General features: G+C 39.3%; 1 protein-coding gene across 2 annotated transcripts; it reads right to left on the bottom strand.

Moving 5' to 3' along the window:
• On the bottom strand, positions 1-27,913 carry MAN2B2 (mannosidase alpha class 2B member 2). Of its 2 annotated transcripts, none has more exons than XM_039551119.1 (19): positions 27,738-27,913; positions 25,190-25,336; positions 21,524-21,629; positions 19,327-19,499; positions 17,962-18,077; positions 16,781-16,958; positions 15,346-15,544; positions 12,699-12,889; positions 11,365-11,542; positions 10,331-10,464; positions 8,001-8,257; positions 5,883-6,074; positions 3,877-4,129; positions 3,661-3,771; positions 3,355-3,547; positions 2,556-2,708; positions 2,099-2,211; positions 1,128-1,245; positions 1-233 (listed from the first exon to the last, which is right to left on the bottom strand). In XM_039551119.1, exons 1-19 carry the CDS (start codon positions 27,873-27,875, stop codon positions 139-141), a joined length of 3,045 nt encoding a protein of 1,014 aa, XP_039407053.1. In that variant the 5' UTR covers positions 27,876-27,913; the 3' UTR covers positions 1-138. The 2 variants fall into 2 exon arrangements, with proteins under 2 accessions (XP_039407053.1, XP_039407052.1); XM_039551118.1 differs by having other exon boundaries at positions 11,356-11,542; positions 27,738-27,912.

The raw sequence follows: 27,913 nt of genomic DNA, 5'->3' as shown, positions 1-27,913 counted from the left end.
TTCAATTAAATTCAAAGTTTATTCCAAATGATTTTTTCTTTCATTAACACCAGTAGGATGTTTTTCAAGATCATTACTTGCATCTTGAAACAAAACTGCAAAGATACTACATGTTCTCCTGAAATACATGATCAAACATTATTGAACCTGAAAGTATACAAAGAAAGTCCTTATTTCCTTTGGGTGAACAGTTACTATATAGTCTTCTGAGGCCTCTGTGCTGTTGAAGAATCCTGTAAAACACAAAAGCATTGGTAATTTATTAAAGCAGCTTTACTCAAATGGAGACATTATTCTATCACATCAGTTTTAACTCATCCCTTCCCTAAAAGCTAGTGTTTGAGCAGATTCTCCTCCCTCAAACTCTTAAGCAGTATAGAGCCTAAGATGCACCCATTCATAATACTAAAATATACAATAATTTATCTTTGTTTCACACACTGGCTCACATAGAAAATGTGCAATGACTCCCCAGTCATGCACCGTTTCTTCATCATGAATAAAAAGCAAGCAAGTTTCAAGCTGCAGGTCAAGTAGGGCTCTAAACTCTCACCTAGCCCATTCCAAAACCTCTGCAAGCTTTTTACAAGGCACAATACGGATGTAACTGACAGTAAGGACATTGTCCAAGCAACTAACTGGAATGGGAAATAAAATTAGGTCACCCACAGCATTTGATTTGAGTGTCAGCCCTAACTTGAATCATATCCACAGAGTCCTTTAAGCTGATTACAGCAGAGATTTTTAACTGCAGCTGTTTTTCTGCAGCACAGGCTTAGGCTTAGATAAACACAACTCATCAGCATTTGACAAAATCAATCTGTCTCACAAGTGTGAATTCATAAAGTAGCCACCTCTATCTGGACAAAGAAAACTCCAGAAAGATTCCACACTTTTTAACACTTCTAGGCAAAACAAGCCATCAGAGAAATACAACAGTCTAGTATTTGCAGGGAAGCCTAGTTAAATGTTACTACCGGCAGGCTGTGACAGGTATCAGGTCTGTCATACAAAACCATAACACACTTCTAATCTTGCAAATTTTTAAAATATTTTTAACTAGACATCAAGCTTCAACAGTCAACAGCCAACAACAATATGGACACCAACCACATTATTCAACCTACTTTTGCCTGGATATTGTGCAGTCTTCCATTTCCACCGCTCCAAGGTGTTCACATCCCAGGTGCCTGTGAGGGATCGTTCTTCCACTGCTGTCACTGATCCCAATCCTTTTAGCAAAGACTGTGAGTAAAGAAAACACCAGGAATCAAATGAGAGTTTTTAGAGAATAGTATCAACTCACCAGCCTACTACCCAGTAAGATCAGATAGAATTTTCAGCTCTAGCATTGGCCTGTTAAGTAGAGCAGAGAGACTTTAAAAATCTGCAAGGTCATGCAACACGAAGGCAAATACAGATTCACGAGGCTTCGAACTGAGAAGCTGAGGTGCAGAAAGCTTCCTCTGTGTTACAGTACAGAGTCTATTAAAAGGGCTGAAACTCACACTCCCCTTTTTACTGCAACAGAGAATCCTACACATTGTTCCCCGTGTTTCTGTCACGACAATCAAAATAATAAACCCCTGCCATGGATTAGAAAGTAATCTGCTTCCATCTGAAAGATCAAATAAACATGAAACTGAAAAAAGCAAGTACATGATGGAAGTTTGAACAACTCCCAGAAAAAAACTATAGAAAAAAAAATGTTTTCCTTTAATCCTGTCCACGTTTCATTAATTATAGGTACAATTTGCAGTAACTAAAAAAAGAACAACAAAACAGAATCCTACTCTCTGCACTGGTTAAGGTACTGGAGGAAGTGTTATACTACCAAGAGCTCAACAGAACCAGTCCTACCCATATTTAAGCAGATCTTCATGCTGTGCCTATGGCAACTTCATCTACAGTTAACGGCCTCTGCGTTGCAAAGCTGAGTAAGAAAAAAAGGCTCACTTCCCTCTGAGGTTGAAGTTATACTAATACTTTTGTATCCATCTTCTGTGGACTTTCTAGCACACAGGATATGTCATTCCACCAGTTCTCTCTGGAATAAAAACACCTCAACTGCTATTCTGTCTCAAAGAGTTAGAGTTACCTTCAGATCTACCATCACAGGCTGAGACAGCACAGGATCCTCTCCAACTTCATACAAGTGTCTAATTCTTAGCAGGACACGACTGAAATCTGCATCACCTTGCTTCTGTTTACCTTCAAAAGAAATCAAAATGCAAACATTTTCTTACTTTAAACATAAACCCAAACTTTAAGCTTTTTTTTAAACTTTCAACTCTCATCATTTGAACTAAGTTCCTATTTTTTAAAGTTAGCAAGAGGACTAATATCAAGAAATACCCAGCTCCCACTGTTGACAGGAATATCACTAACAGGCATGACAAATTCACTTGAGCAGCGAAATAATACAGCACAATCAACTTTCTTGGTTAAGGAATTTAACACTTTGAATAAATAGAAGTAGTAGCCACAGAGGAGAGAAAAAAAGAAAACCAGCTTATTTAAGCGTAACATCCAGCCACCTTTTTGAAGGCACCTACCCATGCGGATGCTGCGGACCTGCTCTGCATGATTAGAGCTGTACTTCCACCCTGGAATGCTCAATGTCTGGAGATGAAGATTAGGTGGCACAGTTACAGGTGAATCATGGACTGAATTCTGCTGAAGCCGTCTGGGTAGCTTTGGTTTATCTCCTCCATGCAAAATAAAACAAAGCAAACATTAAACATCCATCACACACACAAGCCTGGCTAGGGTACTGTGGAAGGGTAAAGGGCTTTTTACTTATTCAGCCAAGGCAGAGGCAAAGTAGATGATATACTTTCTCCTCCAAGGCCTTCCAAGATACAAAGCAGAAAGCAGCATGATTTTAACTGCTAGAAAAGTGTATCAGAGCTTTCCATAAAACAAATTTCACTGCAGTTAGAAATTGCTATTTCACTACCATTTTTATTTTTAGAAGAATATTTTTAGAAGAATGACTCAACAATGGTCATTAAGGACTCAGCATCCAGGAAGCTGATACATAGTGCACTAGCTATTTTGCACTAATTCCTGTGTGAACATTTTGTTCTCATTAGATGCTTTAAAATTTATTTTCCTATGAAAGTAGAGATAATTATATAACAAGAGAAACATTTCATACACTTGGACAATATCCATGTTTGAAATTAATGCAAAGCAATTAGCAGGCTCTAAATCTGCCTCCTAATTCACTGTATACTAACTTTGCCACACAGGAGGCTTGAAGTCTGCATTTACAAACTCAACAGCATAAATCAAAGCAACATAAACAAGCCATTCAGTTACTAAAGATAGCATAGGAAATGGAATGATTACCTGATAATGCTCCAAACATTACTACTGGCCTATGCTCTAATGCCAGTCCACTTGTCCGATACAAAGTATTGGTGACAGCCTTGGTTCCTAAAATAAGCCAAATTACAGGGCGAACCACTGAAGAGTCATTCAAAGTGAGATTGTTATTCAGGTCCCACTGAAGGTTGTTCCATAGTCTCCTGTGTAGCATCACCTGTATGGGGAAGGTAAATGTCACAACAGTAATCAGCCATCAGGCTTTACTTGTATTATCAGCAGCTATGAAATTATGCTCACCTAAAAAAGAAGCAAAAATTTATACGTTACCTCAACTTGTCCATTCCCTTGACTTGATACACCATGAGCTCTTTCTGCAAGCAGCATCAGCCTTGTGGTATTATCTTCAATGTAGGCAGTCTGGACCATAGGGTAATAGTTCTGTCAACACACAGCAAACCATGCAGAGATAATATTAATCCAGGAAACAGTAATGGAGAACAAAGATAAGGCACAATTGACTTCTAATTACACCTCTGTGCCTACCCGAGCCACTGTGTTATTCACATACACCTTGAACGGTCTTTTCTGCATCTGATATCCATTGTTGTCAGTGTAGAGAAGTTGTCTGGTGTTCAAATTTGTGCTTGTTCTTAGAACTGCTTCACGATTTAATTCCAAAGGCCCAACACTGTATTCTTGCTCTATCCTGTGGCAAAGCAGCTTTCCATCGTAGCCTTCTGGTACTGAATACAGCCTGGTATACACTGCATATATATAATCCTGAGAAGTAACATTGCTATAAAAATGAAAGGAAGGATACAGAGTTTATAAAGTGGAGCACTTGACTGGTTGTGACAAAACTTGCAAGGCATTCATGATGTCATCCTACATAGACAACTTTCTTGCCCATTTGCTATTTATTTCATGTACAATTGCTTTTAATTTCCATTTAACTTTCAAATATACAGATATTCAACCAGAGTAAGTGATATCCTGTAAGTTTCCCTCATGTTGCAAGTGTCAAGAGGATTCTTCATTTGACTACAAAGGTTCTGTTTTTCTCAAAATTAACAACAAATTTAAAATTTATTATGACTTCCTAAGCAGCATATTTACATTGTACAGAATACATGCATTTTTGCAATCTGGGTGACATCAAATTTGATGCAAAAGTTCCGCAGTACTTTCCAAAGGTCCTTCTCAACTACAACCCCTGTACATGCCACGTAAAGCAAAGACTTCAACCAGACAACCCGATTTAAAAGAGGGTGAAGGGGTTATACACTGATATAATTTTAACACAGAAAAGTAGCTAGTTCATCAGGGGTCAGAGCAGGATTCACTTCTGTAGGACTCATTTCTCCTTTCTCTAATTTGCTTGCAAGAAAAATATTCAGAGTTATGAAAATGTATCATTATGTCCAAGCTCCATTCATGTAAGATATTAACTTCAATATTCATTAAGTTGTACAGAACCAGTTTCTCAACGGAAGTTGCATTAAAAAATGTACCACAGAAGATCACCCTAAACAATCTCCACATCCTTCCTTCCCTCCCTCCCTCCCTCCTGCAGCAATATGTGCTTCAGAATGGGCCCATGTGAACCTCATGAAGTCCAACAAGACCAAGTGCAAGGTCCTGCACCTGTGTCAGGGCAATCCCAAGCACAAACACAGACTGGGCAGAGAAAGGCTGGAGACCAGCCCTGAAGAGAAGAAATTAGGGGTGTTGGTTAATAAGAAACTCAGCATGAGCAGGCAAGTGTGTGCTCACAGCCCAGAAACCCAAACATGTCCCGGGCTGCATCGAAAGCAGATCAGCCAGCAGGTCAAGGGGGGGGCACTCTGCCCCTCTGCTTCCCCTTCATGGGACCCCACCCACAGTGCTGCATCCAGCTCTGGGGTCTTCAACATGGCAAGCACAAGGACCTGTTGGAAGGAGTCCAGAGGAGGGTCACAAAGATGATCAGAATGCTGGAGCATCTCTCCTATGAAGACAGTTTAAGAGAATTGGGATTGTTCAGCCTGGAGAAGAGAAGGCTCTGGAAAGACCTTACAGCAACCTTCCAGCACCTGAAGGGGACCTACAAGAGAGCTGGAGAGGTACTTTTGACAAGGGCACATAGTGGTAGGACAAGGCGAAATGGCTTTAAACCAAAAAAGAGTAAGTTTAGATCTGATAGTAGGAAGAAATTCCTCTGAGGGTAGCGAGACACTGTTGCAAAGAAACTGTGGATGCTCCATCCCTGAAGATGCTAAAGGCCAGGTTACATCGGGCTTTGGTCTATTGGAAGGTGTCCCTGCTCATGGCAGGGTGGTTGGAACTACATCTTTACAGACCTTCTAACACAAACAATTCTATGATTCTATGATCATAGAACTATTATAAGATCTATGAACTTCCTCAGCAGTTCATTCAGCAGATGTATGATAGTTCATCCTAAACAGTACACAGAGCTCACTGTTTAGGAGTAACTGTACAGAAGTAACCACATACTTATCTAAAGAATTAAACATTCCAGTGAAGGGAAGCTGTAATGGTGGTGGTACCTGTAGAAATACTGCCGTATCTCTGTCATCAAGCTTCCAGACATAACTTCCAACCCCACTGCTTTTGATACTGGAACCGCTGAAGCATTTGGAGCAAATAAGTAGTTATCTGAAATGGGTCCTTTCACTGTGTCTCCATTTACATGGTACTCAAGGAACTCCTGGGTGAACTGGACAGTCTGGTTAGTCTCCCTGAGAATCCACAGAAGAGTAAATATTATATTACTTACAAACACAGTTTGTACGTGATAAATGCAAAGCTGAACTGCAACAGGAATGAGGCTGGAAATCTAAGGGAAAAAAAATCTGTTTCTTCACAGTGGATTGATTTTGCAAGAGTGGGTAAATGAGGACAGCAAAGAATTAAAGGGCTTCCCATTAAGGTAATTGTCAGTGTGTAAATAAATGGATTTTCTATGTAATTTTCTATTTTTGTAGAAGAGAACCATCTTAAGATCAGACATCATTTATATTACCTCGTTGTTTTGATGCGAGAGTTGCTACAGGATTAAAACTGCCCATTTTCACAAGAATGAGGTGCACTGCATTAATGAATAGTTAGGTTAATTTAACTTTGTAACTAGGTAAAATCAGCATGATGCAAGTTTCCATGTTTAACACTGGTAACAATAAAATCAACAGGGTAGCAACATTTACAATCACTCAGTACCTACTGTATCTCCTCCTCTCTCCACTGAACCTTACAGTTTAGCTATTCACGACTTATTATCACAATTTTTAGAAAGTCATATGAAGGCAATTTAAGGTGCTGCTCTCAGCTACCTGCTCTGCATTTGGCAACTTGCTGTGAAAACAGGAAAAATCACTTCATCTAGCATATAAATTTATACTGCCAAACATTTTATCTCATGTTAATATAGCTACCCACAATTTGTAATGACTGAGGAGAAAATATCCAAGTGTTTTCTACTAATATCCAAGTGTTTTCTACTACTCCTCTTATGAGGCACTTCCAGTTCTAAGTGTTGCAGTTGAACTTAGAAAGCTTCAAGTTGAAGATCCCAATTTTTTTTAACCTTTCCTCCCATTCTGACCTGTGATGCCTCATCTTTCCCATTATCTCACTGCAAACTTTCTGAAACTCAAGCATTTTGAGCTTGTCTGAAGGCTTGTGAAGCAAGTATCTCATTTCTCCTGCATGCTGAATTCCAGCTCTTGCTGCCTGCGAAAGCAGGATAGAGAAAACTGGAATCTTAATTTAGATTTCTTTCTTCTGCACTACAGGTCTTTTAGAATCTGGAGACAGTTATGACCTGGAGCCACTTTGATAAAATACTTACTCCAGGGCTCTTAGTTAAAGTTCATCTATACTTTTAAAGCTGATTTTAAATATACTGGACAACAAGTTCTTGCTCTAGGAGGCAGAATTATGAACAAAACCTCACAGGTTAAAGAGATCTAGCTATCATCACACCAGTGTCAAAGGGGTCAAATTTTCCATCAGTATGTAACAGCTGACAATCTGAATCTTGAGCAGGCAAAAAACAGCACAACTGCACTGAAGCTGAAGAAATTGGGCCAAATTGCATCAGCTGAGAAAGACCATCTGAAAACTCCAAATCTCACCTAAATCTTGATAATTCTTTCATTTTATCTGCCTGATTAAATGGAAATTCCTTAGTTAAAAGTTTCCTTTCAAATAGTTTTGTAGTTTTCTACCACACAAAGAGTGATATGGGACTTGCAAAACACTATTCAGTAAAAGTAAGCTCTTGCTTTATCACTTAAGGCTCATTGTACAGCCATAGTGTACGTGCTTAGTTAGTAATTTTTAATAAAAATGCACATTCATAACCCTCTTTCATTCTAAAGTACACTAAAACTCTGCTGATATACTAGTTATTACTGTGAAATATCATCTGAGACCAACTGCAGAGTTAAATAGGGCAACATCACAGAACTAATACAGAATCACACCTATGCTAGTGTAAAAAGGAGGGCATGTGAAGTAGTGATAAAACAGAATTATAAAGACTGTAAAGAACATTTTGTTAGTTGAGTCTTGGAATTAGGACACACAATACAGTCCTTGGACTTATTTTTACGAATTTTTGTACAGAATCTGAAACATTATTGAAAACAAGCAGGCAATCTCACCTCTCTGTAATGCTGTGCATCAGGTTTGTGTTTTGGTCAAACACGATCTGGTAGCAGTTGTTAACCACAGGAAACAACTGTCGACCTTGCTGATCTGCACGAGTTAAGTCTCTCCGCTCATACTTGATTGATCTCCCAATAAATGCAGACTGTTCACCATTCAGGGGTTTAATACTGTATTTGCTGTAGCTCAGACCACTTATTGCAACTAGAATATACAGATCATAGGTAGACTGGGATTCCACCGAGCTTTGAACCTGTACATTAGCATACACAAAAATGCTTCATTACAGAAAATTAATTAGCAAGGCAATTACCTTCATGTGTTGTAAGCCCTAAATTATAAAAATTAGCTTCTACTTTAATAGTAAGTTTCTAAACGTGCCGTTCTTATAATTCTAAATTATAATGTAGATCCATGCTGCTTTTAATTGGGAGCCTGGTGAACTTGGATTAAGCTGAGCCTTTCTAGTGAAGGAAAGAAAGTCACTAAGCAAATTAAAAGGGTTATTTTAATGTGAACATGGAATCATAGATTTAAGATCGCACTGCAAAATATCTATATGAACAGAAATAATCATAAATTAAATTGATCAGTCAAATGACAGAAAAGAGACTGAAACACAAGAGACATGACTAGTGCAAAGTAAAAGAAAAGCCATGACGAGAGGAGGAAGCACCAACATGCACCCTCACCTTAGGGAAGGCACATGGAAAGGAGGTAGAAGCATCTAACATCCTTTTGAACAGTAACACCAGGTTACGTAATACTGAAATACCTTAAAGAACAGTTTTTAATCATCTTTCCATTACATGTATCCTGCCCATTAATGTTACATACTTTAGTACTACTTTTGATTTGGAGAAAGAAAATGGGACTAGATAAACTCTGAATAGATCCTATGGACAAAGAGGCTAGCTATGACTAACAAGCAATGGAAGCAAGCTGTTTGCACCTTCAACACTGTGGGCTGACATATATCCAGTTACACCACAGACAACCTAACAACAGTGGCATCAGCTGGATCTACTCCCATTCTCTCCCTTCACTATACAACTCGTACACATGATGCAGAAGGCAGCAGAGCACTCACCAAAGCTTCAATTCCTCTCAGCCACATACTCACATCAATGTTCTGAGCTAAAGTTTTCTTTCCTCTCAAAAGGAAGGAGTGTGTAATATGAATGCACTTTTGAACTGCACATACTGGAATTAAAAAGACCCCAAACCACCCTGTCATAACTGCTAAAGAGATTTTACTTAGCCTCAAGTGACTATCCACATGCATATAAGGTAACTTCCAGCTCTAGACAAATAACTCTAGAGAGTACAGATCAACTTGGTACAGACAGTTTTGCCTAAGAGAAGGGCAACTTGCCTTTAGGGCGTCCTAAGTCCTGAATAAATGCCTTGAATACATGTCAATCTCACCTTTGTATCTTATGAGACTGAAGTAATTCAGGCAGAATGACTTCTGGGATGTAAGTGACCGACAGGCAGAATGACCATATGCAAACCCAAAGAGCCTGATGGTTTCAGATAAAAGCAGTATTGTCTTATGCCATCACATGTACATATACAGGAACAAGGGATAGCTGCTGTACATCACTACCTGACTACAACGTGCCTTCATGCATGGTCACAGTCATAAGCCACAGGTCACAGAAACTCTGTCCAGCTGGCAGAATTTGCTGAGCTATCTGACATCTCAGGGACAGAGGGAAGCATCTGGAATTGCCTCAGGCCTCTTCAGGCCTTACGTGCAGGAAGCATTCCTGGAGGTTTATCAAGCCACTGATGATGTTGCATTCTGTACAGCAGATGCTCCTGAGAAAGGCTAGTGCTAGCTTTCACTTGAGGCCACTTTCTTCCCTCCCAGGGAACAGCTGGCTGTGTCTTGGAGCTTGGCTATGACAGAATGAGCTGTCAAATGGCAGCTGACTGACACCAGTTTCTAAGATCTACATTTCTTGATTCTCTTCTTCTCCCTCCCCAAGGCAATCTGTCAATTGTACAAACAGGGCTGTCAATTGTAAGGCAGGGCTTCAACATAAAAGGATTTATTTGAAACAGTGTTTTTTAGAGAAAGAAAAATAAGGTAAGAAGCACCAGGTCACATACAGCAGACATGAAAAGGACAAACCAAACACACTACAAGAGCAGCAGGACCTTTTGGACAGTAAAAAAAGTCTCTCTGTTGAGAAACAGGCAAGTAAAAACAACCCTTGAAGGACAAGCAGGAAAATCCCATTTTGACAGGAGGTAGGATCCAGTCAATGAAAACTGACAAGTGAGAGGAAAGTAACAGAAAGAAATGAAGTTGAAGTACCTGTGCTGGTACAGAACGTCCCAGTTCATCATATACACTCACTGCCTCACTGCTGACAGAAACCGTGACAAAGGTAGTGACGTTCCATGCCAGTGGGTTATAGACAACAACATACTGGTCAACATCTGTAGCCCCTTTGTGCATGCAAACAGACAAAACTACCAGTCACTACATTATGTATTTTTAAAATGTGATATTAAAAAGTATTTGAGAAATCTGTCTAGGTACAACCATCTTAAAAAATTTTAACATAAAACCCTGCAGTAAAACTTTATAATTGAAAAAAGGAAAACATTTTATAGTCTTTCATAAAAACCTCTTCTGCTTTATTCTTCTCTTCTCTGCCCAATCAAAAAAGACCATGTATTCAGAATATGGCACCTGAGTTGAATGTAAATGCATTCAGTGAAAATAAGCTGCTTACCACAACTCATTGTCAAGCAGTATTAACTTTATCAGAGTTACACAGAAGATCAAATGAGAAGCCTAATTTAAAAACAGCCCTGTAAAAATCCAAATCGGTCTGTTGCACAGCCCACGGCACTGCTTACATCTGACAGTTTAAAAAGTTTCCAAAGTAAAGATAAAAGGGAGTGTACAGTCTTTAGAACAGACTTCTTAAAAATCCTTTTACATTTTTTACACAAGCTGGCAGTACATTATAGCAAGAACATTTCTTGACTCTGATTGTGCTCCTTATCATGTAATGCTCTGTTGCAGAGTAACATTAGTTTAGTGACTACTCCGATCAGCACCTCTTCCTCCCCTCTGTTTTTACATTTGAGGTCAGAATCTGGGAGCCAGGTCTAATACATGCACTGAGGTAGGGTTCTGCCTAACATCACCTGAGAAATCCTGGTTTCTGATGCTTGAGATCTGAGAGCTCAGGTCTCATAAAGCAAACAGGATTTTTTAGCCATGGTTCACAGAACTTAGATGTATGTAGTATGTTGACTGTTTTAGAGGAAAACATGATAGCTTTCATAAGGTAAGTTTGAAAATTGGAAAAGCTATGTAAAAAGTACCTGGTTTACCCGAATCTTTTGTGTAAACAGAAGAATAGACCTCTCCATTTTTCTTTGCATTGTTGATATCAAGGATTATGGAAGCCATTAACTTCTTTACGTTGAACATTCCATACATCAAGTTACTCATGTACATGTCCTTCACCTTGGGAGACTCCGTGCCTGTTATACCATCGTGGTGCTGCACCTTATATTTAAAAGTAATTGGAAAGGTGCAACAGATGACAGCTTCAGGTTTGCATTTGTATTAACATAATAGTCAACTGAAGTTCAGACACTAAACTCAAAACAATAAGGGATTACAGCTATATTCAGATTCACATTTTGCCTACTCCAAATTCCTATATGAGATGGTCAAAGACAAGATGCATACAGATTTCCCTCAATATGCATTCCACTTTTAATATACTGAAGTTACATCTTTAGAGGAAAAAACCAAACAAGTTACCAAAACCAAGAATGAAGCAAAAATACTGTAACAAGCCAGGTTTTTCATTTCCTACTAAGATCTGGTCATTACCTTAGCAGACAAAATAATTATTGCCAGCAAAAGCACTGAGGACTGTAAATGGCTAATGATAATCACTTCACTGCTGAACTTTCACGAAACAAATCTGTCCTTCCTCTTCTAACTTGCAGAAGTAGAGCTTACCAGTAGTTTTCAATTAGTTCAGTTTTTGTTTGGTTTTTATTTAAGAACAATTTTGTAAATAATAAAACTAACATTACGAAAAGGAATTTCATATCCAAAATTTGAAACCGTATACTACAACCTCCTGAAGGGTAGTTGTAGTCAGGTGGGGGCTGACCTCTTTCACCAGGTGGCAACTGACAGAATGAGAGGGCACAGTCTCAAGCTGCGTCAAGGGAAATATAGGTTGGATATTAGGAAAAAGTTTTTTACAGAAAGGGTGATAAAGTGCTGGAATGGACTGCGTGGGGAGGTGGTGGAATCACCATCCCTGGATGTGTTTAAAAAAAGACTGGATATGGCACTCGATGCCGTGATCTAGTTGAGGTGCTAGGGCATGGGCTGGACTCGGTGATCTTGAAGGTCTCTTCCAACCCAGACATTCTGTGAATTCTGTGAATACTCTTTCACTGGTTGAAAAAAACATTTGCCAGTAATCATATCTTGAATGCATGGTTAAGGAGCTAAAGTCATGTTTCAAGACAGTTTTTTGAAAAATTGCTTTATTTTTACTTACGACTTGCAAAAGGGGGAAAGTTATTTCCACAAACATAAAAGCAACTTTGAGACACTCCAGCTGCAATGCTTATGCAAACTTTACATTAGGAAAATAAACACTTTCATTCAAATTAGAAAATAAATCAATCTTTACCTCTGAAACTGCCCATCTAAGACTCTGAAGTTGCTTTAGAGCCTTACATTTGCAAATAGAACCTTCTGGGTGTTTCCGGACATACTGTGTGAAAAAGGATTCTCCAGCATAAAGCAGTGAACTTGCTCTTCTTGCGATTCCTTTTAATGTGCTCCGAGAAGTGTAAAACCCAGTCCATGCTTGGAATGGCTCTGTTTAGAGTTGAACAGATCCAATACACATCAAAATACCACTTCATCTATCACTTGTTACTTATTGCACTACTACTGTTCAGCTTCCTTCGTGAATCCTCCTGGGAGTTTACACAGCAGCCATTAAGTAGAAAGGTCATAAGGCCTACAAAGAAACCCAGCCAGGAACATGCACTTTGGAAAGCTATCACCTCTCCTACAGGCCTAGTAACATGCAAGTTTGATACAAAGCCAGTACCAACCAAGTTAACCTGGTTTATGGAAATTTCCTCCTTGTCGATCTGCACAAAAGAATTTTCAAAGTTTCACTGAAGCATATATTACTATTAGTTGTTGATAAATAGATTATAATCCTTGGTAACTGCTTGATACACACACTCTACATTTCAACCTCTTAATCAAAGGGATTTAGCTTAAATTTAATTTCCTCAAAATGGAGTAGAAATAGTGATGATGACTCCAAACTACTGCAGCACTCCAGACTACATCAAAAGATGCCCTCAAGTGGTTACTGGAAAGTACTTCAACATTCCATTTATGTTAATGTTTCAGTATCCCACAGAGTGAACTAGGGAAACAAATACTTGTTTTTAAAACCTCCAAATCACTCCTTAAGTGTGTTTGTTTGGGGGCAGCTTCTTTTAAAATACACTTGTGATAAATAGGTTTTCCAGAAAAAAGTTGCAGAAAGTGTTTTCTAATGAGCATGCATGCAACTGTAATAATCTGCTATCAGCCCAAGATCAAAGGTAACAATTAGAAAATAGGATCCTTTGCTCAAAAACCATCAGGATAAATTATTTTTGGCCTGAAAGGTGCTAGAACTTTCAACAGAATTAATTTCATTTTAGTTTTCAACGTTACAAGCAGAAGAACTACATGTACATATCAGCACAGTACAATGAACGCAGAGTAGAAGGAAATACGTATCTGGGACTTAAAACTTGAGTTTCTGTATGTCATAAGTGACACCGAGCCCAATAAGTGACTCATAAAAAAGGGCATAGCAAGAATAAGAGAGGATTAATCATCAAGAAGCAAAACAGTATGTGGGAGAAAGTGCACTCAAAACTATACTGCAATTGCAAGGCACAGAAAGTCATTTGGGGAAAAAACTACATCTATGTGTGGGCACCTACCTGGAACATTGAAGGTGCTGCTATTATGCAAGCTAATAGCAATTGACTCCTGCAGGTAAATTATGCCAAAAGATAAAGGAAAGAGCCCAGATGTAAAAGGATATTAGCAGTTAGAACCGGCAATGCTTTTATCAGCAAGTTGTTAGGTATGACATGATCCCTACAGGGAGGTGAGGAGTCAGTCCATGCAATGATTCACAGGAAGCAATGGTTATTTTTATTCATTGAAAAGTTAACAGACACATTACAGAACAGTCTGAAATATACATACACAGCCAAAAAATGTGATTAAGCAGTGGTAGCTACAATTACACAGAAAGGTGTTTTAATGAAACCAATGATATTTTAATAATAAACCAGGCAAGAAAATAAATTAATGAGTTTAGAAATGGAGAAGTTGGCTGTGTCTTCTCTCTGCATACTTTGATATGAGGTCTAAACCAGTAAATTTATTGGGGAAAAGAATTAAAGGGATGTTGGGTATGGCATGGATTTTTTCATATTTTTCTCATACTTTTCAGCTCTGCTTGAAAAGTTAAGTTAGTGCAGCACATAAGATGCAAGCAACAAGGAGCTGCAAAAAACTTCTGTAACACTGTATTATGAAATTTCAGAAATACTGATGGTATTTTTACTTTTTGAGACTGCAGTTATAAGAGAATTCTTTTCTCCCCCGGAACTTCAAACTGTTTTCTTTAATGAAAAACTGCTTTCTTTCTTCTACAGTAGACTTTAGAGTTTCATCTACACTAGTATTTTGCTTGGATCAGGTCATCCTTACCTAGTATGCTTTGCTTTTATATAAAAGATTAGGTCTGGAGTTCAGAAACTGGTTTCCTGATGGATGCAACAAGCATTAATAGGCATTTGAGCCTATATGACCAGATTATATATTTCCTGCAATCGCTTAGAGTGTGGACATCAAATCCTCAACATCGACTGTTTCACTTCGGGAACCCCCATCCCACTGTACTAACACAGAAGTACCCCAAGAGCTTTCAGATTGCCTTGGTCCCTTGGTTACCTGTAGCTTCTTCAGACATTCACACATCACTCCACGCCACATTTTCCACCTCTGGTATAAGCTATGCATAATTCAGTTCTTTCAAACAGTAAAAATGGGACATTGTTCTATTTGGCCACACAGCCATCTTTTTTACACAACTAAGCTGGGATCAACTTGTCTGTTGATGATGCCCCATAGAATGAACAAATCTTATAAGAAGGCATTTTTCTTCTTTATTTCTCATCTTCTCTTATTAAAATTTTACATATGTACATCTGAGGCAGACATTAGGCAGCTGTGAATTTAATTACCTGTTGAATATGGAAGAAAGTCTTGAGAGTCCCGAGTTTCCCATGTAAGATTCCTGCTGTAAACCGCTTGGAAGTAATCACTGACAGTGGCGTACTGGACAGTCACTCCAAACTCACCAGAATGCTTGTTAATGTAATCCACCAGCAGGTCCATGTTAGAGTACTGAACAGATGCATTAAAGAACTGTTTGTCACAGCCCTGAAATTCCGAACACAGAACAGCCAAATGACTTTGGGTCACATAATTAAGGAGGATAATTTTTAACACTAGTCTGTATTCCAGGGTATTTATTTTGATTTTGACTGCCCATATAACTGACATTAGTTACAAAACTGTCAAGACTGGGTAGGGTTACTTGCACAGATCATCTGTAATCACAAAAAATGATGAAAAAGCATAGAGTTTTAGAACCATATATTCTCTCTACTTCTTTACATAGCATTATCACAGGCACAGAAACCCAGAAGTTAGAGACTGAAATTTTCTTACATTACTGAAAAACTGTGGTTTTGGATCTAGGTATTAGGGATTTATTTGTACTATTCAAAACTTCTCCCCATTCCAGCATAATTTTCACTACAGCACAACTACGGAGTGTTATATTCTACTTCTCACTCTCTACAAAAATAATAAACACAATATAAGCAACAGTGTCATAAACACAGGAGAAAAACAAATCAGTGACTCAAAGCTGCATCAGTCAGAAAAAGCTTTTCTTTGCAACAACAGATCTTGTGGTGAAACAGGCTGCAAAGAACACACATAATCCTTTAACATTGTAATTATGAGACCTACAGCATCCATAAAAATTAAAAACCAGACAGTATGTTCAGTTTAGGCAAAGTTACTCTTTCCTTAGGAATTGAAATTGGCAAGAGCACATCAGTGCTATGTGTATATGTAAGATGTAATTAACACAGCATGTTGCCGAAAAAAGTGTTTAGATGACCAAGATGGGATGTGCTTGCTTATGGTTCTAACTAAAATACAAAGACTGTATAAGAAAATGATTAAACATCTGTTAGAAAAGACCATGGCTACCTAATATGTCATACACTTTCCTATAATGCTGTAATTTTTGTTAACACAGAGTTCTGTTGGCTAGGCAGTTATAAAAGGAGATCATTTAAATAGACAAAGCAAGGGGAGAAAAAAGGAAGCAATACTGCAATATATAGTTTCACAAGAGGTTATCTTTACAGTTTTGTTACATTTATTTCTATATTGAGTAGGGTAGAAGAAGGATAGACAACTGACCAGCTGTACAAGGAAACTTTAAATATCATTACTTGTCAGTCATTTGGACCATAATTATTAGAAAAACACTATGTCAGATGGTTTGTACCAGCATTTCTGCAGTACCTATGGCAGCAAGTACCATCGCCCTCCAGTCTGTAAGTGCCTCTTCTAAACAATCACTCATCAGACACTTACCCATGGCCACAACACATCCCCTGTCCGGAACCAGGCTGCCCTCTCCTTAATGTTTGCCACCATGGTTTGTGCATACAGGTGGAGGTTAGCATCTGTAACAGGAAGACTCATGTTCGGATAAACACCATCTTTTGGTGGATCTGGGAAAGTTGCAAGTCCATTCCAAAAAAATCCTGACCTAAGCAGAAGCAGAAAGCAGTAAGTTGGAAACAGGATTTACTCAACTGGGAAAAACACATCAAAAGGTGCTGGTATAAAATGTACATACCCAGGGAATAAGAGGCAAAAAAATTCAGTTTATATTCATTGCTAGTATTTAGATTTAAGTATTTATTTGGGGGTAGAGGTAGGGGGAAGAGTCCCCAGTTTTCTTTCAACACCATGCAACTTTTCAACTCCCTGCTGCTTGCTGGCATAGAACAAAGGAATCACAGGACAAACCAGCAAGCTTTGTAACAATGAGGATGTTCCCCCAAGTAGGCTTCATTTTCAAAGAGTATTTTACTGGATAAGCTGGTAAGAAAAATAAAGTTTTCAAAAGTTCTCAGATTTCTTCACAAAATAAATGGAAAATTTTAGTTGCTTTAGTTCATACACGGAAAATACACACAATCTCAGCCCAAGATAATGCTGAAAATCTCCCATAGAAAATCAATTAGCAATAGCCAAGTCCCTGCTGAGCTTCCTGAAGCTTTAAAATCTTTGCTTCTAGAGAAAAAAGACCCCAGTCCTGCTTTGGACATTTTCTCTTTACAGTAATTAATTTTTTTCACATTTTTTTATTTTTTTTTAATAAGGACTGACATTGGAAGTCAGTCACTGTATTTTAAGTAGATGAAAGCCATACGTATATTTCAAGCCTCCCGGTGTAAGAAAACATTATTTTTCAAGTCTGTCAATATTTAGAGGTATTTTTAATGCCTGTCAGTAGTAAGTGGCACTTTTGAGAATTCCATTGTTAGGTACTGAGCAAACTTAATTTATTATGGTGGAAAGCTGGGGATGCTTAATAATCCTTACTCAGATCTGCAGAGTCTAGACATCTCCTTGACCTACCACGGGTCAGGAGAAAGCAGTAGGATACTGTTGAAAGAAAACAGTCAAAGAAAAATGCTTAAACCCCAATAATATAAACTCTCAGAAGTGAGCAACATTTCTGCATATTTGGGAAGTCTTCAGACCTGTTTGAAAAAGGTAATTGCGATGGAGTACAGTAGCTGTACTGATCCATAACATGGGTGAAGATCTCCTGTCTTTCTGATAAGGAAGGAGAGCCCTGCCATACAAACTGAAGCTTCTGGAAAACAAAAAAGGTAAGAAACCATTACCCTTGACAACATGCACAGAAATACATCATTAACAACTTAAGACTTCAGAGTTCTCATTTTCCCTTCCACCACTTTTAATACTTCTAAGTGCTTTTTCTGAAGACCAGCCAATGGTACCCCAGATAAGGTCACACACTATATATAGGAGGCCACATCAGGGCCTCTTTCCATTAGAGCTGATGGAGAAGGAGAGAAGGCAGCACACTGCCAGCATACTAAAATCCAGAGATAAGCCTGGCTTATCACAGCCATTACACCTCACTTGTTTCAATGCAAGTTGAACACCTACAGGCTAGAAAAGATCCAGATGTAGGGTGATTGCACTTTAGTTGGTGGGAATCAATGTTTAACCAACTGAAGTAGACTTTTACTGTTTTGGAAGCCTTCAGACTGTTAAGGGCCAGAAAAAAGAAAAGATAGCTGGGCGAAGATTGTCAAAAGCTCATAAAAGATTTTAATAGAAAGGAACTACTGCAATTCATTACAAACACAAGGTGGTAGGTCCTGGCTTCACTAAATTCAACATGAATTCTGTTTTCTTCAGAGACAGTTGAGCTTTAGCCAAGATTCATAAAAGCTGCCTAGTGCCCAGAATACAGTAGTGAAAGCCCCTTATTTTCACATAATGCAGTGAGTAAAACTGATGACAGATCAGGATCCAACACTGTGATATGAAAAGCATTTACTGTGGATGGGACACTGTGCAAGAGAAGGCAGAACATGAAAGAAAACCTGAATTCAGCAAAACCATGACTAGCTGCCACTTTAACTGACCTAGTATTATTAATTTTACAGGCACAAATAAATGTTCCAAGCCTGACAACACTGTGCCCAAACATACACATTACACTTAAAACAGCTCACATAAAACCCAACAGATCCAAGATTTTCTCAAGGAAAGCAGAAACTCCTTCTAGATGTCTCTGGTTCAAACACTCATAATTCAATGTCCATTTAGACTTGCCCATATGCCCACATTTTGTGTCTTCTTCTGGCTAGACTACATTTTATCACTGACCAGAGGTCATGAAGACATTAACTGACCATGTAACACAGATTTAATGTTTCACCATTACCACATGCAATCAGCAAGTCACTTTTAGATAAGAAATACCTCCATTTTATTGCACAAATGAGAGAGATTCTTATCTTAATGTCATGGTTCAGATTGCTGTAAGTACAGGCCAGCCATGGTTTCATTCCTAAGGGTATTTTTACCTTGTTTTTCTGCATGTCAGCCTTCAGATCATAGTCAATGCGAGAAATAAGATGAGCGTTGAAACCAGCCAGAGCAAAAAGAGTTGGTGTTGTAGCTGAAGCTCCAAAAGGATCAACATGCCAAGAAAACTGAGGCCTGAACCCAAAAGTTTCATACAAAAATCCATGACCTTCTGCAAAGCAAAATTTATTTAGGTTAAAACACTTCTAACTAATTTCTAATTTCAGTCTCGTATTAATGACAAAGGGACAGGGAAGCAAGCCATCCACTAAACAAAACTAGCATGAATATGATTATCAGTCATATGAAAAGAGCCAAAAGTTGATAGAGATCTTGATACAAGATGTTATTTACAACTAATGTTACTAATTTAGTTACTAATGTTACTAATACAGAAATGAGTTTTGAAAAAAGAAACCCCCAAACTAGAAAGCCCAGACAATAGAATTAACCCAAAAAAAAATTTTAAATCAAAGTGAAACTAGGAAAGCAGTAGATTTTATTTGGAACTCAGGTATATCGCACTTGGATACTCATGATTTAAAAAAAAGGAAAAAAGGAAAAAAAATTGCAGATCATTATTTCATAGTTACAGAATTATGGTCAGAACTATTTGAAAATACGATCATATCTTCCCTGGTTTGGAATAACTCCATTTCAAATTTTAAAATCACATTTGAATAAGTGAGGCTGCTTTTCACTTCATCTTTTGCATGCTTAATATCTTTCCTAGCTAAAATATTCACAGTGTGTTAAGTATTCTGATGGAGGCATATTTGAAGCAGAGTTTTCTAGCTCCTCCAAAACACTGGAAGTCTGGTCAGACAAGAGAAGACACGAAATGTAGATCCCAAATGTCTGCACTTGGCTTTGTCTTCTCAACGTGAACTCCACACAATCGAAAGATACTTTTTGTTCTTTGTACCTACTCACACTGAGCAGAGTGCTTTCAGGAAAAACAAACAAGAATTTTAAAATACATTAATACTTTTGTTCCTGATGAATAAATTACCAAACTTGAAATTTCCTTTTTTTTAATAAATATTATTTTTACACAGAATGAAATGTTAAATTAGAAATAATGTATTTTTCAGCTAACTCCAATAAATAGAAAAGCTGTGTTAGTGTTTAACAAAAGGACTCTTCAATCACTATTAGTATCTTATTTGGAGAAGTTCTCAGTTCAGTGTTCTAAGCCCATAAAGCAACCCTTAAACCTTTGAAGCAATCAGGTGAGAGCAAAAAACAGTTCCTCTCCTCCTCTTGGCCAAAGCGCACTGAGGTATGGAAGCAGCTGCTAATCCTGTGCTCCTGATAAACACTGACAAGCAAGGAACAAGGCCAGTGGTGCTGTGCAGTCAGATTCAGAAAATAATAGAAGTGTTTCTGTCCCTTTACTCTCCCATGTAGAGAGCTGCCTGGGGCATAGCCCTGGAGCAGGCAGAGTTCCTGCCATGGAGCTGGTGCTAACATATCCCCTCCCTGCTACTCCCTCATGGCGTATCACAGACATCTCTAGCACAGTGGTGGCACCAGTTACCCTGTTTCTGTTTGCATTAACCAGACAAACTTACGTACTAAAAGACTCTTTAAACCATCAGATGGACAGGTGTAACATACAAATAGCCAAATGCAGAAGCTAGGAGATCAAAATGGCATCTCTCGGAAATACACATCTATTTCTAACAGAAGATGATGATAATGATTACAGATGGGGGTTTCTTCATCAAGAAGTCTTTCAACCAATTTTAGGTGACCTCACTGACATTCCACGGCCCCCATTCTGCAGAAGACCTTGCCTAAACAACACAACTTCCCCATACTCTGAATTGCTACCAGGTATTTCCTTGAGGAGTGTTTCATACCCTCAATTTCACCATAACTATCTTCCCAGAAACTTAAGCTCTCAAAAACACACATACGAAAGACCTCTGCTCCAAACAAGTTCATACCTGACAAACCAGCTTTTGGTAACCCTGGTGCTTGCTGCAGAACTGTCATATCAAAAGTAATGGGTTTTTTTAAGCAAAGATTTTTATATGAATAACACACCAGCGAGCAAAAAATAAGAAATGCTTAAATCAGTTCTTAAGAAGTCAGAAAATAGTAGCAATTTTGGAGTGGAAAAATGAAAACCAAACAAAACCTCCAAGGACATAACAATGAAAAATAGAAGTTAAATGCAAATACGCATACCCGTCAACTGTAAAATTTGATCATCAATTAGTGTCACAGCTTCATCATGCATCACTTGCCCTCCAATGACAAATTCCAGTCGTCCCTCCTGAAGCAACTGATGGACCTACAATATTGAAATTAAGGCACAGAACAGAAGCACCGTTTCAGTCTTATCCAAAAAGGCTGCAAATTCATTTGATACCACAGCACATTACCTAGGCACAACATTTGTCAAGAAGGCATCCAGGACAAAAAGTGGGATAAAAGGCTGTCTGTACCGAGTGCTATCTAAAGGAGAGTGGGGGGGGAAAAAGCATTCCAATGTGCAGCACAGTGCCTTGATTTATCTAGCTTACACAGAAAGCAGGTAACAGGAACAAAGGATGCACTGCCAGGTAGACACTGACCTTTTGGTGTTTCTCAGTAGTGCTGTTACTGTGCCTTTCTATACCGCCTGAACACCAGACACTGCACTGGCAGCAGCTTGTAATCCTGCCTCAAGGCAGCTAGAGCTGGGGATTAAAACAGAAGATACTAATGCTTCTCCCAAAATCTTCCTCCTGCTGCATCCAGCTTGGCTTAGCAAAGGCACTTGGTGGCTGGATGAGGGAGCAATATGCAACTCCTTGCAAGCAGCAATGGAGCCCCAGGCAAGCACTAATATTCAAGCTCCGAGGGTTTCCTTTAGTTGGAAACCTCGATCTGTGGGATCCAGGAGAGAGATAGAGTGTGTCCTCACTCCGTTTGTGGATACAAACATCTCTCCTTTACTCTGTACACATTTATCTTGCCTTTGGGGCACAGACGAGTTGCTCAACTTGTGACTGACAGAATGCTTTATTAAGAAATAGTTATTCCACAGGTTTGCCTGCCTGAATAACCCACTGCTAACCTTAATTTCTCATCTTTTTCCTAGTTTAAAAACTTGTCACCTGCTCAACTTTTGGCGGTGGCTTTTTGCGGGGTGGGGCTGGGGTTTTTTTTTTGGTGGGGGTGGTTCAATCTCAGCTCCTAAAAACAACAGGTATGTTGACAAGTACAGCCTTCAGCAAATGCTGGATGGAGGGGGGAGTGGTGTTTGGAGGGAGGAAGGAATAGTCTATGCCCCTTTCTAAAAGTGTCAGGAGTCTGCTGGTTTTATTTTAGTTACTTCACTAGAAATTCAGAGATATCTCAAACTTCCAGTAAGTAAAGTTTATGCAAATATGTATTTTAATCCTCAACTTTTTTTTTTTTTTTTTACATCTGTCATGTAGGATGCCATTTTTAGAGCTATTATGTTTATTTTCCCAGGAACCTTCAGTGTCTACTCAGATAGGATGCCAGATTGTCAATTTTGATTATAATCATTTCTCTCCTTCATAATGTTGTGAAAACGCTTCAGGGCTCAGCATTCCTAAATTAGTTCCAGCCGACTGTGGTGACTGATTAGCATGCTGGGAGACCAGATAACTGATATCTGGTGGCAGCACAGAACTGGCCCTGACCTACATGAAAAGAATCTGTGATTATTATTCCTCATTTGGATGGATGTCCAAAATTTACCTCTGATCCAAACTTGGGGCCACAGAAATGTTTTTTTAATGTAAGTTTTGTGGAACCACTAAGAGGCTGGAAACACAAGAAAAATAATTCAAGTAATTTAAATAATATCCAAACTCCCTCCTCCCAAAAAAAGAAAAGAAAACAGTATCTGTAAGGACAAGCACTTTTTCTGATCAGAAGGGGGCAAAAGGAAGGAGGAATGGTAGAAACAGAGGCAGTGGTACTATAAGCAGCAGGCTGCTATGGTGTTAGAACGTATCTGTGATCCTTGGGACCATACCACCATCAACTCACGCCTACAAACCAGACAGAAATGGCTACACATCTTTTTTTCCCCCTAGTTAAAGCATCCAGATATCAACCCAGGGTAAGGAGGTAGGAATGGCTCACACAAGAAAATTCTGTGTAAATAACATGTACCAAGAACTACAAGGTTCCTATCTGGCTGAATACTGCGGCAGTACATTTCACTCTTACATATTCTCTTGTCTGAATTGAGAAACCAGCTTCTGTACCCAGGCCATACCTTTTACTAGTTTTTAATGCTATAGTTCCAATCCAAAGCAGACACTTCAAAACAAACTAGAATTAAATCCTGCATTCCAAGTAAACCACTAAATGATGAAAAAAAAAAAGGGAAAATAAAAACCAGAGTGCCTGTGCTACAGAAAATCATTAATGCTAGAGTTCAAGTGGAAAAAGCAGGGCAGTAACTAGAGTGACCTAATTTCAGGGACCAATATTTGCAACTTGCTGATGTTAAAAACATATAATTTATCTGCAAATTAGAGATTCAATGCTAGACACACAGGTTTAAGAGGAATTTAGTTTTAACCATTTTAATTTTGAGAGAAGAAACTATAAACTAACTAGAGAACTGGCTATAAAATGTGTAAAAGTTACAATTACAAATAATTAGGCTAGGAGACTAAAGCCCAAATCATAGGTACTAATTTTTGCACTACCGAGGTCAAATGTGACACACATTACTCTTCTGGATTCCACGTAAGAGATATTAAAAACATGGGCCTTGACTTTAAATATAAAGCATAGCACAGCAGCAGAACATACTTGAAATAAGATCAACTCACCTTTGAAAGTTGGAGGACTTTCCTGTCCTTCTACAAAGCAGTTCCTATGCTATTTTCTTCCCCACTTACAGTACAGTTTTCTAATTTAACAAATCTATAAGAAAACTGTCCTACAACAGGCAAGTATGGGCAGAGTGCCCCCACAAAAAAACTGCCTAAACCCAGCAAAATGTCTCATGCAAAGATCAGCTGTGCACAGGCTGTTATTTGAATACTGAATGTAACAGAAGATCCAGAATTCAGTGAAGGGCTATGTTAAAAAAACCAAAAACCAGACAAGAGGTGTTGTTTTTACATGATGCTTCAAACATCTATAAGTTTAAACAAACTGAAATATAAAAAACTGCAAATAATATGCTACTGCTGTTTGGACCCTGGTAACAAAACAGACCACAAAGTTCTGAGTAAGTACCCATGGGAAGCTGCACCTGTACACCCTTTGGTTCTGGAACCCAAAACAAACATCTACACTGCAATACATAACCAGCTGCTAGGCTACCAGTCCAGTCTTTGACTCAGTGTGTTTGTTTCATGTCAGAGGAAAGAAGAATTGACAAATAAAACTTCAGGATAACTTTACTAGAAAAAAATCACTGCCATTGAATGTACAGTCACCACTTTGCTGTACTGCCCTTGTTTACAAATGGCAGGTTTTTGAGCAGTACTTAACTGGAAAGAACAAAAAGTTCCTTCTTGTGAGCAGTGTTAGGTGCCAGATGTTTTAACAGATATTGGTGGGGCCTGTTTCAGATTTGCCCATATCTTAAAGTAGTGTGCCCTCAGATAAGTAAGTCGCCAATGAAACAAGAACTCTAAAGTGTAAAAAATCTTCAGTGCAAAGGTTACCACCTCCTACTGCTCTAATCTATGGCTGGGGTTTAACCTCTTGCAACTGCCTTTAGAGTTAAGTCCTTTAAGTACTAGATTCAGAGACAGCTTACACGAGACATGGGTAAAAAGCAAACGGTGGAGTACTTTGCCCCTATTTGTCCCCTGAAAAGAGTGTGACATCTTTGTTAGCAGGAAGCATGGCTTTAGTGCAATTTACCTGCTGCTTCTGCGCATCTGTGGCTACCATATCCCACCAGAGTCGAAAGAATTCCTGCTCGACGGCAATAAATTTGCGCTGTTTTCCTTTCATTAGCTCTTCTATAACAGTTGTGTAGACATTTGCTGCGTAAGCATGCATACTTTCCTGAAAGAAAAAAAAAGTAAATAACCTCTGTTTCGCTTATATTAAAAGGGCTGTTTTGAACACTCATTGGGCTTGAAAAGAGAGATACCAAAACTTCGCATTTGTTGCACACTTCCTTTGTTCCCTCAGAAAGACCGAGTTCTGACTACATACAGCCTTTGGCCCTTCTGCTTCAGAAAACATCCTCCTGACCGGGGACCTAACTAGATCAAGGTGTAGCTTCTCCCAACATCAGTACCAACACAGGCTTTCTTTCTGACACAGTGGGGACAGCTTACCAAGTCCTCATTGCTCACCTTAAATCACTGATGCCATGAATGATAAGACTTCGCACCAACATAGTTAAAAACCCCAGATGCACAGTTTATTCTCCCATTCCAGCTCTTCTATTGATGGCCTGAATTACCAGAATTGCTTCTTCAGAGTGGGGATGACTCTGCTGTGCATTACCAGTAAAATACAGTGATACGTATACTGTAAATTATACTATTATGAAAAATAACTCCACTTGCTTGATGTTTTTAGGATAGAGTAAAGCCAAGCTGGTAAAAGAATCTCAGAATGAATTCAACTGTTGACACAGAAAGATCAGTGAAAGTGTGAGATTTTGTGCATCTATCCTATCTTGCTCCCAGAAACACCTCTATTCCAGAATGAAGCCTATGGACTTTTTTTCATACCAATGCAAATATGACAGCTGTACCCATCAAATAACCTACCACAGTGTTACATCCTATGCTAGGGTATCAAATTAACAACACCATGTTACTTTTGAAGTTGTGTACACAAAGAGATACTTTTTGTACACTTACCTTGACCAGAACAACTTCTGTTGACCAGATCCAGTCTTCCACCTTTTACTTAATTTTAAAGCGATAGACAATGTCTAAAGACAACAGCCAACATCCTAGGATTTCCTGGGGTGTCTGTCTTTCCTTGTAACAAAGTTATCTGTGTGTTATAGGGGTTATTTTACACTAACCATAACACTTATCTACTTAAACTACTGGTACTTAAGAACACACACCACAAAATGTACATCTTAAAGTGGTTGACACATAGATCTCTTCCCATTGAAAAACTAATGGACATGATATGTAAAACATGAATCCATAGTTTCAATTTAGGTAAATTTCCTACATGGAAATCACCATCTGAAATATGGAGATGAGATAATCCAAATCAGAAATTAACTTTTCCTAACCCCTTGCTTTCCACAACAGAAATCCAGCCATCTTTGTAAAAATGCTCATGCCATTAGAAAAAGGAAAACATTTGAGTGTAGCAGGAATGGTTTAAAATACTGTTGGGTTTATCTAAATAATTTCTTCCCCAATTATTTTTCCATTGGTTCATAAGGTGTTTTAAAAACCAAGATTATTAGATACTTAATACAATGTGAAATTTTAACTAAGGATTTTAAGTTTTAGTTTTGTGTTCTCTTATGCAATTTCTGAATATGAGTTTGAAGTATTAAAGGAAAAATTAATTAATCTTTTCTAAAAAGGGGAGACAAAAATACATGCACAGCAGAGATACCTAGGTGAGCCATTAGCTCTTTTTCATCATTAAGGCCTAATGCCATTTCACTCTAGTTAGTGAAGTATCTACAGCATCTTTCACACATAAATGAAAAAAATTCATACTAATGAAGAAGAATTCAGGATTTAGGATTTTAACTAACAAATGTAAGAGGTACTGATGCCCCACCTGATTTATTTGGCACTGCATCTCATGTATTTAGCAAAAATAAGTTCGCTACTATACTTCAGAGGCACTAGGCTCCAACCCCAGCCCAGCCATCAAGGACCTGGGATCCTGCTCTCCTCTCTTAAGAAATGACAGAAGGTTCTCCTGGGATTTTGGCTTCGTTACAAGATAAAGACCATGAAAATCTGCCACATAATCAAAACGCCATCAAACAGAATTAAGATTTTCCTTAAAAAAAAAAAAAAAAATCCATCAGGACCATCCTGCAGAACCTAGGCACGCACCAACCCACAGTTCAAGGGCACAGCTCCTAGGCTAACCATGCCTCCTCCAAACAAGGATCCCGAAACACCAGAGGATGGAGGACACGCATCAGGGCAGACTCGGCAGCACCGGCCAAGGATTTGCGCATTTCTCCGCAGGGAGTTCGGCCGGGAGCCGGCACAGCCCCGGGAGCCGGCAGCGCCCCGGGAGCCGGCAGCGCCCCGGGAGCCGGCACAGCCCCGGGAGCCGGCAGCGCCCCGGGAGCCGGCAGCGCCCCGGGAGCCGGCACAGCCCCGGGAGCCGGCACAGCCCCGGGAGCCGGCAGCGCCCGGCCCCGTTACGCGGCTCCGGGCAGCCCTGCAAGCCCGCGGGCGGCTCAGCCCCGGCCGCAGCGAACCCACCCCACCCGTGCGGCGCCCCGGCCGACCTGCACCGTGTACACCCAGCCGACGTCCATGTGGCTGTGGGCGACCACGAAGGCCCGCAGCTCGCCGCGGCCGCCGGCCCGCGGGAGGAGGGCGAGGAGCAGGAGCAGCGGCAGGAGCAGCGTGCGCGGGGGAGCCATGGCGGCTGTGGCGCTCCCGCCGCACTTCCGCGTCCCGC

The sequence above is a fragment of the Corvus cornix genome, chromosome 4 (assembly GCF_000738735.6).
Source record: "Corvus cornix cornix isolate S_Up_H32 chromosome 4, ASM73873v5, whole genome shotgun sequence".
Taxonomy (NCBI): domain Eukaryota; kingdom Metazoa; phylum Chordata; class Aves; order Passeriformes; family Corvidae; genus Corvus; species Corvus cornix.
The sequence above is the reverse complement of the archived record's forward strand: the minus strand, read 5'-3'. Positions and strand labels throughout refer to the sequence as shown.

Coding starts and splice junctions, on each gene's coding strand:
- MAN2B2 (XM_039551118.1), bottom strand. CDS start 27,875: ATGGCTCCCCCGCGCACGCTGCTCCTGCCGCTGCTCCTGCTCCTCGCC. Junction 18,078..19,326: donor CTGACATGCAGAAAAACAAG/GTAAAAATACCC, acceptor TTTGTTTTCCAG/AAGCTTCAGTTTGTATGGCA. Junction 12,890..15,345: donor CTTTCTTCCATATTCAACAG/GTAATTAAATTC, acceptor AACTCTAAACAG/AGCCATTCCAAGCATGGACT.